The sequence below is a fragment of the Symphodus melops genome (genome assembly GCF_947650265.1).
Source record: "Symphodus melops genome assembly, chromosome: 22".
NCBI classification, from domain to species: Eukaryota; Metazoa; Chordata; class Actinopteri; order Labriformes; family Labridae; genus Symphodus; species Symphodus melops.
Window position 1 is genome coordinate 7234798 of NC_136712.1, and position 17534 is coordinate 7252331.

Genomic DNA, 17534 nt, shown 5'->3' on the forward strand with positions numbered 1-17534 from the left:
AGCAATAGGACGATTCGAGATCCTTAGAAGCATTGTGTGTTCAGATGTTATTCTTATTTTAAAATATTATGCAGTAATTAAGCAGCAACCTTCTGCTTAACATATACCGTCATGTGTTTACTAAATCTACTTGGCTACTTACATATCAAAGACCATGTCTGCAGACACCTGTCTTTGATTCTCCCAAAATATCAGCCAACCAGTTTATTGGTCAGACTTTTTAAATAAATAACGCACCATCCATCTTGTAAGATTACTGAATGAAATCCCACGAGAGTAAGTAGATGTTTGTTGTGTGAAATGAGACACACTTTAACAAACAGGCACACAGCCCTCACGCACGTACAAAGAAGCATGTGTTGAGGTTGAGCAGTCAAAAGCATGAAGGCCATCCGGTGTGTCAGGGGAGTGTTGGAAGTGTGGCTTGACTCTGACGTTGATGAATGATCTGCCAAGACGATGTCCCACTCATGCCCAGCTCCCCCTTCTTACCCAGCAGAGGGACAGCCTGTGAATGTCCTGTGTGTGTGTGTGTGTGGGTGGAAAGGGGGGGGGATACATGGGGTTATCTTTGCATGTGTTCTGGTTTGTGTGGGTGTGTAAACGCACTGCTGAGTGTGTTTTATTGCGGCTACCCTCGGTCACTCATGTGAACGGCTACGGCGTTACAAGCATTACACGAGTCAGCAGTTCGGGATCACGGTGTGAGCGAAATGGCAAAGAGCAGGGGTTAAACACTCTGACCCTTTCACAACCTTCAGGGGGACCCCGTTTTTTGAAATGGGGAAATCTATGATCCGTTTCTGATTGAAAGCCGAGGCCCCTCTGGTCCCAGCTCAGCCTCAACAGCACACAGAAACAATCACAACATGCACTAAAAGAGTGCAAGTGGGCTTACGTTGATAAAGATCATTTCCATTTTGTTTTCTTTTTATTCCCCACGACGATTTAGCATTTAGCTAGCAAAGCGGAGTTAAGCGATTACATCTTTCCACTCTGGACTGTTTTAATGCCTCTCTCTGTGTTGTGCTTTTTACTCACTCAACCAAAGAAAATAACTACTTTTAGCACCAGCTCTGGGTGGTTTCTGCAGTGATGACCGTACATTAACAGCTTTTTTTTTTCCCCCCACTGAGGCGCCTCTCTTGAGTGCTAGCGCCGCCTCGTTGCTATCATTAAAGCACTATGGCTGCGGCCTTCATTTCGCTCAGCGGTTTACCCCTGCAAGTCCTGAGATCCATTTGTACAATCAGACTCAGTTTCAAGAGTAATGCAACACTATGGAGTAAAATTACGTGAGGAATATGGGTGTTTTTCACCCGATGGCGCCGCGTGTTGACCTTTTAAGCTTGAAACATTAGAAAGACAGAAGGAGAGAGCGTGAATAACGTCCACACAGAGCCTCCAAAGTGGACGACTCCTATATAATGGTCAAGTAAGATAGAGGAGATGTAGCATCACTCTCTCTCTCTCTTTCTCAGCCCTCCCTTTCTCAATCTGTCCCTTGATTACTTTTTAATGATTTCTGCTGCCTGAGACAAATGGCTGTGTTAAATGAGCAGAATTAGACAAGGGAGCCGAGCGCTGGAGCATTTGTTAGAGCAGGAGTAATGGATCGGGCATCCATTGTTTACTCTTCTCTGCTCATTGGCCCAGCCCTTCTATCGAGCTCCACGTACCAAAAGCTGAGGCAGCAAGAGCACAGGGCCGCTGATACGCTTCTGAATTCACACCATCTTTGCAAAAATATGGATGGAGGCAGTCATATTTCTATGGTACTAAATCAACTTCTCCTTGTTTTACTTTGAACATGTTCAGTTGCACAGATCTGAAGAAACGTCAGAAATGGAGAACAGGGATATATATGTTCAAATGTTTTTTTGACATATTCAAAGTGTTCTTAGGTCCATGAACAGAAAGTGTCAAATGTTCAATATCCATTAAAGTGACTATAATAGCAGGGACATAACATATTTTGTCAAAAGTTGCTTTTTTTTATTTTTTAGCTTAAATTCTGTGAATCATGGTGTCAGATTTCCAGTATGTGCTCACATTATGTTAAAATGATCTTGCGTCTTTTGCTGTATGAACAAATCAGCCGTTGCGAACACAGAAGTTTGACATTGAAAAGTGAGAAAGTGAGTGTGACGTCAGAGGGACAAAGGCTGCCATGTGAAAGTGAAGAATTGCATTTTTTGTTAATGAAGTGGTTAGTAATACTACCAGCCTACACCGGGGATGTGTTGGTAACTGCTGCCAGAATCTTATTGTGTTTCTTCCCACTCTGACAGCCTGTCGGGGAGTCAGGCATGGACAGTAAAGGGTGCTCCCTTGGCAGAGAGCAGGCCTTGGTTAGCACTCCACGGGCATGGGCTCGGCACTGCTATGGATCATTACTCCCCTCAGTGGAGTGTCTGCTGTTTGTGTGTGTGTGTGTGTGTGTGTGTGTGTGTGTGTGTGTGTGTGTGTGTGTGTGAGAGAGAGGGTGAGCATGTACGTGTGTGTGCATATGACAGGATGAGTGAGGGCGGGAAGTGAAACACAGAAAGAGCTATTAATATTAATGTCATTCTTTCACATTAGGGGTCTTTCCATATTTTCCAATGATCAACTACAGTCACTGCTGCCCCCTGCAGTCTTTAAAGCCACTTTGGCTGCTCACTGCTGCTCTTGAATATTCTGCAAGTTTAAGAAAAGATTTTTATTGACACTGAAATAATGGAGATAGGACTTACTATAACACCACACAGACCTTGAACTAACACATATTAATCTAAGAATCAGGCATGTTAATGATAATGTACTCAGCTCCATGTACTTTTTTTTTTTTTTTTTAATCTTTGGAATAGAAGGGTTCTGCTCTCTGCATGGATTCGCTTGTTAAAAGTACTAGCCTCTGGATTTAACTACCTTCTACCCCTGCAGTTGTTTGCACCTCTCAGAGATCATTTCCAATGTATTCATCGTCGACCAAGCTATTAAGTTTTCCATTTCGTACCTAAACAACGGCGCACTGTGTACAGTTTACATAGGAAAAGCAGTGAGATGAATATTAAGAAGCACGTGTTTAAGATTCTCTGTGTATCTGTCTGCAGTGCTGCTCTGCTTCACACACAGCTCTGCTCTCACAGTCATGGTGATCCTCAGAGTTATTGAGCAAATGCTATCACCAGACTAATAGCTAGTTATCACTATTATTGGAGATGAAGCTTAGATTGCTGAAATGCCAAGAGCTGGCAAACGTGACCACACTGACTTGTAATCTCGTTGAACAGCTCTCAGAATTGCTCAGAGGTGTGCATCTTGAAAAACTTTGCTCTCTGTGTGCGAGTGTGTCTGAGGATATGAAGCTGCTCTGCAGTTCCCGGGCCAGCTATTAGTCACGCAGGAGTGGCTAATCTGTAATGGCTGCTGTCACAGCCCCTGCCGCCGCTCCTGGTGATGGGTGCACTGTGACAAATGCACACACACTCCTAACTTTGAGCCGGAGAACGCACACATCACAGAAATTCAAAAACACAAACACCCACACACACACACACACACACACACACACACACACACACACACACACTCAGAAATATGTGCACTCACTCTGATTCACTTACACAAAGAATCATCCATTCCAGCAATACAGTGTTACAGCTTCTGACAGGCTCTGCAGCTCCAGTCATCAGTCCAGCCGCAGGTGACAGATAAGTGAAGTCAGAGCGTTCCTGTTACATTTGCACTACAGCAGACTGGATCTGACCAGGCACCTTAACGAAAAAAGCATGACTACCTTTATGTTTCTGTGTGTCTGACTTTTTTTTTTTTTTTTTGCTATGAAAGTTTGAATTTCTTTTTTTTTTTCTTCTTAACAACAATCCACTTGTGTCTGTGTCCAGAGCACGGTGGTAGTGGAAAAGTCCATCCAGGATCTGATGAGCCTGATGCAAGACCTGAGTGCCTACTCCAATCAGTTCCTTGAGATGGTCTGCGACAAGCTCAAGGAGTACAAGGAAATCTGTAACACAGCCTACAGGTAGGTGAAAAGAGAAGCTGAGCACATGCAGTATAGGCCCAGAATCCCTTTATCTTTATCCCCTTATGTACACACTTAATGAAAGTTTTTACAACCAATAAAATCAAGCAGACAGCTTATTTTTCATTTTTAAATGTAATCACATTGAACCAGGTTTCAATGCATATAATCACACTCACATTTCTGCCGTGGAGAGTTCTCCATCTGGGCTCCCCTGGGATGTGTAACACCTGGCCAGGTGAAGGGGAGGATAGAGAATGTAGAGGGATAAGGCAGGGAGTGATGAACGGGCCAGGAGACGCAGGAAAGGACCGGCAGACTGCTGGGAGTCCATCTGGACTCTGTCACAGGTCAGCCTCGGTCTCAACGGGGCCTCTGAGTGATAAAGACAAGCCCAACAGAGGCTGCCAAAGTCTGTGTGTTTGCATTTGAGTGTGTGCTCAGCATTTTTATTTTTTTTACCTCTATGTGCAAATTTACATGAACATGTCTCAGTGGTATCGATGTGCAACCCTGGAGTGCTTGTGTCTCCTGTAAAAGGTGTTAGTATGATATTAATTGCTGCGCTAAGTAGTTTATCCAGCCCAGACACATGCACACAAACAAATACATGCTGGCTGTCTGCCCTGACTTCTCTCCTCAATGAAACCAGGCTGCTGTAGTGCAGTTAATTTTTTTTTACACAATATCAGCACATGCATGTTAACCATGCACTCATCTGCCATGTACAGGATGTAGAAATCACAAATGCAAACATTTAAACCTCACAGACTGAAATGAAGTAAGACTGAAAAAGCTCAACAATAAATTGTCAAAAGACTGTTCAGAGAGAAATAAGATCGAATAAACGTGCAGGATTAAATTCACTCTGCTTGGTGAGAGGTTAGCAGCTTTTCTTTGATTATTTTGAATTCAAATTAATCTGCAGAAACCTTTCAGTATAACTTCAAGCGGAGTGCATTTACCTCATGGGACATGTGGCTGCAGGAGCCGACCGACTCGACCAACTGAGCCACGGCTGCCCGATGCAGGAAATTAGCATACGATTATAACATTTATGTCCATGCTATGATCTGAGCATCAGAAACATATTTCTTGTCCTAACTGTACTGTTATTCTCGTTCATGTAAAGGACAACAAAAGAATCATTTCTATACAGGATGTGTTTAATAAGATACCTGAGCTCTGTGTATTCCTTTTGTGCGTCTGTGTTTGTTTAGGGGAATAGTCCAGTGTGAGGAGAAGCTCACCATCAGCGCTTCCTGGTCCAAAGACGAGGACATCAGCCGTCTACTCCAGTCACTCCCTAACTGGGCGAACATGGCTCAACCCAGACAGACCCGACAGAAGAGGGAGGATGAGGAGGACTTTACTCGGTACATAAAAACAAGTTCATATTTGTCAGAAAAAAACCCAGCAAGTTATAGCCCCCAATCCTTCACAGTATTCACAAACAAACAAGCAGAAGTAGACAGACACAACCACACTTGAGCAATCACGCAAGTAATCCCTCCCGCCCGCCTCCGCTCCTTTATTCACATATTATTGAACCACCTCTTGTTGACTAAGATGCAGCCATAAAATAAGTCATGATTGCTCTTTTAAACACTCTACACTACACTATCTGTAGGAAGTGAGGAAGCGAGGGACGAACAAAATGGGAAAATATAAGGAGAGCAGACGGAGGCGGAGAAGAGGGGGGTGAGGGGGGGGGGGGGTCAGTCTTATCGAAATTGCCTTTGAATGTGCGCACTCTTCAGGGAACAGTGGAGCTCATCGGAGCGGAATAGTAAAGTAAATAAATAAATTGGTTATGTGGCCAAAGAAAGTCAATCTGTTGTGTGCACGCTCCCTGGCTCTCCTTTTTTCTGAGTCACACACAAACACACGCACACGCATGCAGTCACACACTGTGAGATCTCAAAGATAGCAAGAGGGGAGAGCATAAGGCTGTTTGATTTGAAAGCCGCAGAAGTTTTCATCATTACGAAAGGGGGGATTAGCTTCTGCACGACTGGCAACCCGATGCCTCTATGAAGCCTCATTAATAAGCTCACATGTGCGTGTGTGAGTGGTTGAGAAAAGGTGCCTGCTGTTTGTTTTCTTCCAGAATCTTGACTTTATGGACATCCTGGTGACACTGGAGGCTGGTCCACACGCGGTGTCCTTTCAGGACTGTGGCGATGAGATTTCGTTATCCAACTTCTTTGATCTCTCTATATATCTCTTGTCTGGCACCAGAGTCTATTTTTTTCTTTCCTTAAAAGTTCAAAGTGGCCGTAAATAAAGTTTAAGAAATAGTTTTGATCTCAAAGTCGTGATGTCTCCATCCTGTAAATCTCGGCCTTCTGTTATAAATGATCTGTTTTTCTCTCGCACAGATTGTTTGCAGTTTGACCACAAAGTGTCTTAACTTTTTTTTTTCTTCCACTTTTCATCCTCACTTATCTCTATCTGTCTGATTTATACATCTAATTATCTACACTTTCCTACTTCAGCTGTGTCCTTTTTTTTTTTTTTCTTTTACATGATTTAGACGTTTTTTTCTGCGACTTCAAACGTCAGTGCCTTTCTTCACTCTCACATCATTTTGCACATAAGCCTTGGATTATTACAGAATTTGATCCCACTTCAATTGAGCACTTGAAGAGTGCTGTGAATAAATAAACTCCTACAATTCAGCCAGCACTCTATTACTTTGTAGCTTTTGAACATTTTAGCAGTTATATAAGCCACTTACATTCTCTGCAGATCAGACATTAAAAAACAATCAGTACAACTTGTAATTTCTCTCAGATAACTTAATACTGCAGTCTGATTATAGGACACCTAAATAGACTAGCCTCTGAGTCATTAGCTTTTCTTTTTTTTTTTACGAACACTTTTAACAGCAGTTTTGCTGAAAAGAAAAGTACACTATTTGCCGATAATACATTCTAACAAATCCAACTCTTACGTCACTTTCTGTCTTTGTAACACAGGGCTGCTTTTGCCAAGGAGTCAGAGGTGCTGACGGGGAATTTAGGAGACAAGTTAATCCCCCAGAATGAGATCCTCCGCGACGTCAGCGACCTAAAGGCTCTGGCGAACCTCCACGAGAGCATGGAGTGGCTCGCCGGGCGCCTCAAGACGTTCTTCGCCAACCTGCCTCAGGCCTCCAGTAAGTAGGGGAAACGGGATTTTGTGTGGGAGGTGTTGGAACAGTTCGGCATTCAGTACAATTCATGAAGTATCGTCTTATGTTTAGAGGCGGTTTTTTTTAGACTGTTTTCTGAGTTCATTTGGGTGCATGAGAGTCATAGGAGGCGGTGTTTAACCCAGTTAGATGTACAATAGAAGAACAGACTGCTTAAATGTTCACAACCTAAACTCAATCTGAAGAAAGACGAAACACATTAACATGGACCTTACTTCTAACTTAAAGTGAAATGAGGGGAAAAGTGGTCCCCTTCTAAAGCTAATTAATATAGAAACAAGTTCTTAAATAAACTACACACTGAATCACAGATTTAAATGATTACAACGTTTGGAGGCTGAAGACAGAATCAAGCTGCTGCTGTCAGTTAAAGAGCCCGTCTCTTTAAAAGCTGGTCATACTGACAGAGAACCAATCCACCGTGCGCAGACCCACTCCTCCAGCCACTCACCATTCCCCACCTCCAGATCGACGCCATAGATCCACACAGCAGACAGACCGCGCTCTTGCACATAAACACATAGAGCGAGATGACAGCCATAGATTCACAATCCTGACAGAGCACTCACTCGTACACAAACACAGACAACCTCCACCAAATCGAGATTTACAGAACGATGTGGCTGAGGCCATTCCAGTGATCTAGCCAAATAGTAATTAGGAAATGTGTGTGTGCATGTGCGTGTGCTTTAACACTTGACTTGTCACTGAGTATTTGCTGCTATTTAACCAGCTCTTTTTTTTTTTTGTCCGAATCCACAAAAAAAAAAAAAAAAAGTTCACTTGTTCTCTTGATAAAATTGAATGCGACAAAAGCTTGGTGACATTTCCTGTCAAAGACTGACACACGCAACAAATGTCGCACCTTCGACTGGTACCAGACATCTGTTGCTGTTACCTCTGCTTACTGGAGGGGAAAAAATGACACATAAATTCTGCTTCTTTGATCGTTGCATTCATCCAAGAATAAATAGATTATCCTTTACGTCAGTGATTTGGTTTGGCGGATACCAATAAGCTTTCAGAAAATGCTACTATTAAAGAAAATTGTATGTTTTCGTGTGAAACGTGTCAGCTCTAAAAAGCGGAGGATGGTGATTGATCGTTAAAGCTTCAACGTTGGAAGCACCTTTTGGATAAGCCTCTGTGACTCCATGAATCCTGCTTTATGACACTTTACAGCAACATTACTTTATGAGCATTGTATGCCAGCAGGTGCTGCAGCTTCTCTTTCAGATCATTAAACCGTTATTGATCAGAATCCTCTCCAGATTACAGACATTGCGTGGTGGCTTTATGGAGGCTCACAGGTAGAGGTGTGTAAAGGTTCCTCATCCTTAGCTGCTGTTCTCTTGTAGCAATACTTTCCTACCTGTGCCTCATTAAGTTCTTGTTTAAGTGTGTTATCAAGCACTCATTACCTCCTCTGCTGGAGTTGTCAAATAGCACTTTACACACACAGACACACACACACACACACACACATTATACTCAGCCTTTGTGAGTGTGTGTGCACAGATGCCTCATAACAACCCTCAAAAGCTTTCCCTGCCCTCCCCTTCCACGCTGGTATCATTAATTACTGATCAGAATGAGGTGTGTACGAGTCTATCAAACACGTAGTCAGAGGGCTACTTCATCACTTTATCATTACTCGAATGTTTTAATCCTCATTATCACTTCTACGACATGTTTAATCTCATTACGTTTCGAGGATATATTCTAATGTTCTCCTTGAAGTTCATATCTTTTTAATAACATCGTATGATAGCAATCAAAGAGCCATTAAACTCCCATTAATGACTCTTAGGGTTGGTTTAGTGAACTAAAGCTTTCCACTGATTTCTTGGTGGTTGACAATGTCAGCCCCCCCCCCATTAAACTTATGTCTCTGAATGTTATCAGCTGAATTTATCTGGAGCTTTATGAGGTACATTACCTGTCGTGACCCAATGATGCTCTTGAAAATTCCTTTTTCTTGGGCTAAGCTCCAGTGTCAGAGTGTTGTTGTGTTTGTTAATTTAACAATCCGGGCAGGACTGCACTCCGAGGCCAATGAACCTTTTTAGTTTTCGTTATCAAACTGTTAAAGACCTTTGCATGCAGCTCTTTCATTAGCATCTGTAGTTATTGTTTTTACAGTTCAATGGAAAAAGTCCTCAGGCAGAATAAAGTGCTGGTCAATGATGCACCTTTCTCCTGGAGGGATAGAAAGACCGGTCATCAGTTCTTGTCACAACTCTCTCCAGCTTGAATCCTCTGATTGCTCATTGAACTTGCACTACTTTGCGGTTCCATATCGCCACTTTTCTTCAGACATAAAGTAATTAAATGAGACTTTTTCAGATATTCTCATTTGGACTCGACTGTCACTATCTCTTTTTCAAACTTTCCTTTCCCCCTTGTGCTCTGACGCTGGCTTTCTTCGTTTATTTGCAGATAAGAATTCAATAAAAGCACAGGAAGAGACGTGACATAATTATCATTAATTCTGTCGGCTGGCACTAATGGGAAGGATAGGGCAGTCACTTATCATGCCGGGACAGCCTCCGTATTGTTCATTATTTAGTGTTTGCTGAGCTGATGACGGACTACGTGTGTGTTGGTATGAGGGTGAGTGTGCGCGCACGTGCGTGTGTGTACATAAGCACGTACGCGTTATATGGGACAAGGGTACGGCAGGGGAAAAGGACCCCACCTTATCTCATCCTCCTCCCTCCCGCCTCACGTCTATGCCTCTCTAAATTGGATTTTATATTACAGAAGCAGTCAGGTATGAACAACTCATTTTACTCTGTCTTTTTTTTTTTTTTGCTCTTTCTTTCTTTCTCTTTCTTTCTTTCTTTCTTTCTTTCTTTCTTTCTTTCTTTCTCCCTTTCTTTCTCCCTTTCTTTCTCCCTTTCTTTCTCCCTTTCTTTCTCCCTTTCTTTCTTTCTCTTTTTCTCTTTTTCTTTCTTTCTTTCCTTCTTTCCTTCTTTCTTTCCTTCTTTCCTTCTTTCCTCCTTTCTTTCTTTCCTCCTTTCCTTCTTTCCTTCTTTCTTTCCTTCTTTCCTCCTTTCTTTCTTTCCTCCTTTCCTCCTTTCTTTCTTTCCTCCTTTCTTTCTTTCCCTCTTTCCTCCTTTCTTTCCTTCTTTCCTCTTTTTCTTTCCTTCTTTCTTTCTTTCCTTCTTTCTTTGAATTTGTATCTGTCTTGGTAGTTCATTCCTTCTTTTTTTGATCTTCCTTCTGCACCTTTGAACTACATTCTATTCTCTTTTCTTCAAATGGTACGGTTCTTGGAGATTCTCTCTGTGCCTTGCAGATCTCTGCGGTGGACTTTTTTTTTTCATCTCCTTCAAGTGTGATTGAACCCTGTTTGCCGTGTAGATACACACATCGCTATGTATAAACATGAACATGCATATTTGACCATTCAGCCTCCTCAAGGTGCTGGCTCCCTAATTCAGATTTGGTGTCAGTGCACAGTGCAGTTGTGTGCTTTCTCTCAGCGCGTGTCTGATGCATGTGTGGCGCTGCGCTTGTTTGTGCAGCTCGACCACTGATGGTGATTGGCCGTGAAGGTGGCTGCAGAAAGGGTCTTATCGCCCATCTGGCTGCAGCACTGGACTTGCAATCCACTTTGACAATATTTACCCGACAACACACACACACACACACACACACACACACACACACACACGGACGCCTGAGGGGCACTGACAGCGTGACAGACGTTTTATTTAGTTTGTTGACTGCAGTGTATGAGTTTGTCACTTTTAATAATATTTACCAGTGTGTCCTGCAGCCTTGTTCGAACTTTGCACAGTGAAAACAGACTTTTAAGCCAGAGATCATGCGCATCATATTTTTCTCCTGCAGACTTGTTGCTGCTTATATCAATGTGGAAAGGCTCACCATCGCTCGTTCACAGAAACAGGCCTTCTGTCCATGCTGCAGGCTTCCTGGACAACAGCTATGCACTCTCCTCTTTCGGGAATACGCTCCTTCTCTCTGCAGCTGTTGCTCCGTGCATGTGGGGGGGTTTATAGACCAGACTTATTTTTTTAACCTTGAACAGTGATTGTTTTCTCCATTTAACAAGGCAACTTGCCTAAGAGTACGTTTTGTATTCACGGCACAGGCCTGGGAGACTGGTTGCCATGGGAGATTGAATTTCTTTTTGCAGGAGTTGAAATATTGTCTTTAGTTTCTTGCATGTGGGTTTTATTTCGAGTAAATTGCGATCATGTTTTGATTTTCTCTCATAAGGCAGCATGAAGCAATTTAGTCTCTTCAGATAACATTCCACTCTCATCCACAGTTTTTTTGTTACCTCCCTCTTCTTCTTCTTCTTCTTCTTCTTCTTCTTCTTCTTCTTCTTCTTCTTCTTCTTGCTGCAGGACACTGTCCTGTGCTTATCTTTCTCCATTTTCTCTTCATCTGTCTTTTAAAGGGTAGGACATGTTGTACGTTTTAAACAAATATCCTGATTTGAGTCCAAATTGTGTTTGTGAAGGCGAAAAGCAGAAAATGTCAAACGTTGTTTTCTTTTACTCCGGTGCATTGTTTGCACCAGTAATGTCAGACGGGTCAAAAAAGGAGAAAGTGAGTTCTGTATTTGTTGTGTTCTGTTCACATGATGTGCATGTGCGGGCTTTATGAGAGTAAAAATGTGGATTCCATCGCTGATCTTCTCCCTTAATGTCTGCCACCCTCATCTTTCACAGATGGCAAGCAACAGACGTTTCTCTACGATAGGATTCGAAAATAATTGGATAAGCTCAACGCATAAACACATGCCCAAAAAAAAAAACGGCACACGCGTATATATGTGCGCCTACACATGAATGCAGAAAAGATACAAGCACATACATTTCCTCAGATTTAATCAGCAGAGAGAGAGAAAAAGAGAGAGCAAGTAAAAAGAAAGTTGTCAGTCAGAACCAATGAGTCGTCTCCTTTCCCTCGTCTGTCTCTGACTGTAATGGCGCGCCCCATGCTGCGACACCTCCCCCGCATCATCAAAGAAGGAATCCATGTGTGGCTTTTTTGTGTGTTTGTGTTTCATGGACGACCCCTGGAGAGACACCCAGTAGTGTGTGACACAGCGATCCCCCTTTCTGTAATGCACATGAGAGGAAACAGAAGCCATCAAGTCACTCTCACACGCTCACCTGTTTGCACACAGACGCACAAAGACGCAATCAGTATGATAACAGTCCTACAGGCTGCATAACCACAGAATAGGTGAAGGTCAGAGACACAGTACCTAACTTCAGTTTAATTGTTCAGAGAAGTTCTTTTGAATCAGGCTGGCCCGGGTTGACTGGACATTTGTGAATACAGTAACCGCTCTCTGTTGCAGAACCAAACAAGCGAGCCATGATAGCCTAGATGAGGTGGCCTCGACCCCTTATGACAGCACTCGGCTTTTAATCATGAGATTTTTGTACTCCCGGGACCAAACAGTTGAGCCCTATCTCAACGTGATCACAAAATGAAAAAAGGGGAAAAGACAAAACTTTTTTGTAATCATCCGAATGGAACAAAGAGTCGAGCTACAGGTGTGAGAGCCACTGTATGTTTCTATAGTAATGCATCCAGCACATGCTAATGTTGCTAACATTCCTTCCCTGCATAAAAAAAGAACAACAATAGTATCGTCTAATCAACGCGAGGTTCCTCGGCCTAATTGCAAAGTCCCTTGTTATTGTGTCTTTCAGTTTCAATGGCAGTATTGTGTATCAGTTCTTCGTTCTGTGTCTACTAATGAACTGATACGGTGACCAGGATGAATAAACAGCATCCTCTAAACACAATCAAATGAAGTCAATTAATGTCATTATGCTCCGCTCCCTTGAGAAATCATTGTGGATTTCTTTTTGTTCAGAGCGATCTTGTTTGTTGTGCCTGCGGCTCATTTAGCTGGATTAATATTGATATCACCGATCTAAAGATCTAATCCAAGGCATTCAAGGTTTTGAGCTGCTGGAGAGGAGGCCTACTGTTGGAATAGTATAGATTTTGTGCAGAAGTAATGATGACTGCTGATTGAGTTATTCTTAAGAATCCACACCAACTTTAGAACACGTTCGATTTAATGTGTTGAGTTCAGCCATGTTTAGACTGAAGGAGCTCAAAGCCCATTTTATACCTAAATGCACTTTAGGAAAACAAGACCAAGGTATCTGAGTGAGGCCTCTTAATGATGTTACCAGATTTTCTCTAAATATAAAAGTTTTGAAAGTTTGATGTTTTTGTCAATAAAGGTTTGATTTTTTTTCCATGCAACACCTCAGTAGCAATCAGGGAGAGAAAAAGAGGAGATGTGAAAATTGATTTTGCCATGCCACAGCAAACATCAAAAACACAAAGATACACTGTCACCAAACATAGCTGCAGATTTTTTTAACCATGTCTCCATTAAAGTTTCACATCCAGATTTTGGACTGTGATAATTTGTTTCATTGACCATATTCGCACGGCGGCCATGTTCCTGTGATGTCACGTTCAGAGTCGCTCACATGCTGTCATCATGTTGTAGAGCCTACAAAGTCCCAGGAGACTTTACTTTACCCCCTTCAGCACCCAAAATCTTCTTGATAGTATCCTGTCACGATTGAGTCACCATTCTTTTAAACACAACATGAAGCATGTGCATGTTTGAGATTAGAAATCAAACATCCATGAAGAATCTCCTTTGGGCATGACGCAACCCATTATTTTAAAGTCTAGTCCCGCAAGACGGGAGAAACGACAGCTTTTTGATCATGCTTAGCTTTTGTAAATGGTTTCCACTCGCACTAAGACATTTGATAACATATTAAGATGTGAGTCAGAGGTGTGTCTGGTCCTTGTTTGATTGAAACCAAAGTCTTGAATTGAAGCGCCTTGTTACAATAGAAACCGCCTGCTGCAGATGACTCTGCACTGCGCTGTCCTCCCACACATTATCAAGAGGATTACTCAAGAAGACAGTTCATTAGCAAGTGAGTTCATACATGCTGCACTTCATACAGGTACCGCACACATCACATGCACAATCTTTATGAAGAAAAACAACTCCAGCTCCTTTATCTCTGTGCACGTATGTCAGACACACGGCCCATAGGACAAGCTGTCACACTCTTGTCACGACAGACGCCCGAGGGGTGTTTGCTTTGCTGATTGGATGGTCATGGCACACACCTCACTTCTGTTGGTTTAAGCCAATTGTCCATCATCTTATCAGAGGTTCATTTAAAGTAACTGTCAAGTAAAGTTGCAGAAGCCCATATTCACCAGCAGATACTCACTGTGCTAACATTTGCACGATGAAGCGTTACAATGTATGAAAGGACAAAAGGTTTAAATGTGGAGGACATGCAGAGGTGTCAACTTTTAAAAACCCAAGAAAGACTGTGACAACGACCATGAGCCGCCTGGAAACATAAAACAACCGCCATTAAATACAATATGTTCCAGATGATTCTATCCTTTATCATATATCTGATGCTGTTATCAGCCTTTCCTGCTTTTATATATCCAACCAGGAAAGCTCTCATAATCATGTTCACAACCTAAAAAAAACACTATGTTTGCACTTTTTGTGGATCTGGAATGTGACGTCTCCAACCACAAAACTTGAGCTCTTTCAAAAAAGATTCTAATCACTATTTGACCAACCCTTTATGGTTAATTTATTGATTTTACCTTTAAATGTTACAGTAATGTCTTCATATTTCATGACATCACAACATCTTAATGTCACGGAAAGGTTCTTCGCCTGCTCTGTACTCTTTGCATTTTGAATATCCATTGGCTCTGGTTTCCCACAGCGGTCAGTGTTTTCAGTCAGCTTTAATACATTTAAAACTTATCCAGCAAAAAACTTTACCATGATCAGATAACTTTGAAAGCTAAATGAAAACAATCTAAAATGAAAAGTATTTGGAATAAATGACATGTTCCAAGTTCTTGGTTGGACTTTTATCCGGTGATGAAACCAACTACTCTTGAGTAAAGTTGTTTTTTATGTTTCAGTGGATATCAGTCAAAAGTATCAGTCTTACAGGGAGGACACATCAACAGATTATCTTGGCCTTGGTTTACAATTGATGACACTCAGTCCGTTAGCTGTGTTAGTGTGTGCGCGTACGTTTGTGTGTGTGTGACCTTCGGAAGGGCAAGAAGAGTAACTGGGGAGCTGGCTATGACTGCGGCACATCGATCGTGGACCCCTGCATTCTCCTGCTCAACAGTCACGCTTTGTACACACACGCACACACGACACACACGCACACACACACACACACGCACGCTCTCGCCTCATTGACCAAAAAGACTTACATATGAGTGACGGGGCCAATTTCTCTCCCTTTCCTCCCCTTGCTAATTTATGGCCATTGATCTACACCCGGCTGAATTTATATACACTCATCATGCTCCCATGCTCCCTCGCCCTCTCCTTCTCTTTTTTCACTCACACACACACACACACACACCCACACACTCACACGTTGGTCTTTGTGTGGTGTACAATGCGGTGCACTGACACATGCTCCTGCTGTCTCAGCATAAGTGGCGAAAAGAAAGTACAAGTACGCGCTGAAGGACTCAGGAAGTCAGAGTGTGAACTAATGGTTTACTCTTGTATACACTTTAAGAGCTGGTGTCATTTTTAAGACCTAATTATGTCAGCATATATGCATACATACCACAATGAGTTTGAGCAGGTCACAGTAATAGAAAGTGATCGGGGTCATCTAAATAGCAGCACCTCTTGAACAGGTGGGGAGATTTAGCAGAGTTTCAAGCAGCCTCTGCTTGCTCTAGTTCAAGGATGTTCCTTTGAATCAGTACTGCTGCCACTGTTGGAGCACATTTTGTTTGTTAATGATGTCTTTGTTTGTCTTCCTGTCCATCCAGATGTGTCTCCATGCTCAGCAGACAGCCAGGTGGTCGGCGAGAGCGAGCGCAGCAGGAAACAGATTCTCCAAACGCTAAATGACCTGTCCAGAGGTTTCCAGGACATTGCAGACCGCTGCCTCCTGGTGCTGCACCTGGAAGTCCGGTATGCAAGGAAGAGGAAGTCGCATCACTTTGCACAATTAACATAAATGAAAAAGAAAACAAGTGTTTTATATGATTTTATTGCAAATTATCCGATCGAACTATTTGAGGAAAAGATTAAGTAAAAAGTTTCCCACCTATGTTTCCCCACTATGTATCTACAGTGTAATACATCAAATGGCATTTATGTTTCATATTGTACAAGGTCCCTTTACAAATAAAAGTAATTAATAATAATAAAAAATATATATACGCCAGATGGTAGGTAAGGTTTATGCTTCTGCAAGTCGTTTTAGGTCACCACACACTGTTGGCATATTTCACTTGTTTCACCTCCCCAGCTGAATGAAACACAGCTTGTTAAAGGACGACTTTAAATCATTTAAGACCCAGCTACCATGACTCTACCACACACGCCTTCAGGAAATGTCATTAAATCACACGGACAAAAATTACCAGTGGCATAACACTTATGCCCTTAATGCGCAAGTTCAGGAATTCACAGCACGTCTTGTGTATGTGTTTTGAACGTCAATATCTAACTTAATTTACCACACCATATACTTTCTCCCCCTCTGAAGCACTAATAGTCCTCCATCATCCCCCCTTTCCATCCCTCCATGTAGCACCATTTCCCCGTGGACTGTTGTGTAGCTTATGCAATATTGTTTATGATTTTGGTAGAAAACCCTCCCTGAGGCTGATGTCTAGCTATATGCCACACACCATTGACTCTCCCCATCTAGCAAATTTCCCCTGATAGTGGTACCAGCTAAATGAAGCCATGAGGAAGAGAGCGGGAGTAGAGGGTGGGAGGAAGAGATGGGAGATAGAGTTGCTAAATGCTAGAAATGATTGAATAGAGAGTGAGAGGATGGATCCATGGGTTGAAATGTGGTTTAGTTGTTGGCTTTGCCTGAGGGGGAGGAGAAGTTCACCCATATCCTTTCATACATTCTGCTGTATATTTGACCTAATCGTATCTTATACCTTTCTGCTCAGTGCACTGTGATGATGAAACTATAAAAGTATTCGAGCCTGTGGTCTTGTCCAAAACGAGCCCTCAGTGGAATCAGAGGACCTTGGATGAAAATATAGGTGATGGACAATAATAAAGAAGGTCTTAATCTTCACCTTCTCTACCCATTAAAGCCCCCAGGAGAATGTGACCAGTAGTAAAACATGGTACCATAACCAAAACAAACTAGATTAAGATAATTAACTCTAGAGATAATAGTTATTTTCATATTACAGTTCAACAAATGGTAGATTAAAGTGCATAAC

At 42.3% G+C, this 17534-nt stretch overlaps 1 protein-coding gene across 1 annotated transcript in view; it reads left to right on the forward strand.

Moving 5' to 3' along the window:
- Positions 1-17534, forward strand: part of exoc4 (exocyst complex component 4) — a 93247-nt gene that overhangs the window by 61946 nt on the left and 13767 nt on the right. Inside the window, exons 14-17 of the mRNA XM_079335176.1 lie at positions 3888-4024; positions 5245-5400; positions 7006-7184; positions 16107-16251. Of these exons, the coding sequence (XP_079191302.1) occupies positions 3888-4024; positions 5245-5400; positions 7006-7184; positions 16107-16251 (617 nt within the window). The remainder of the gene's footprint in view (positions 1-3887; positions 4025-5244; positions 5401-7005; positions 7185-16106; positions 16252-17534) is intronic.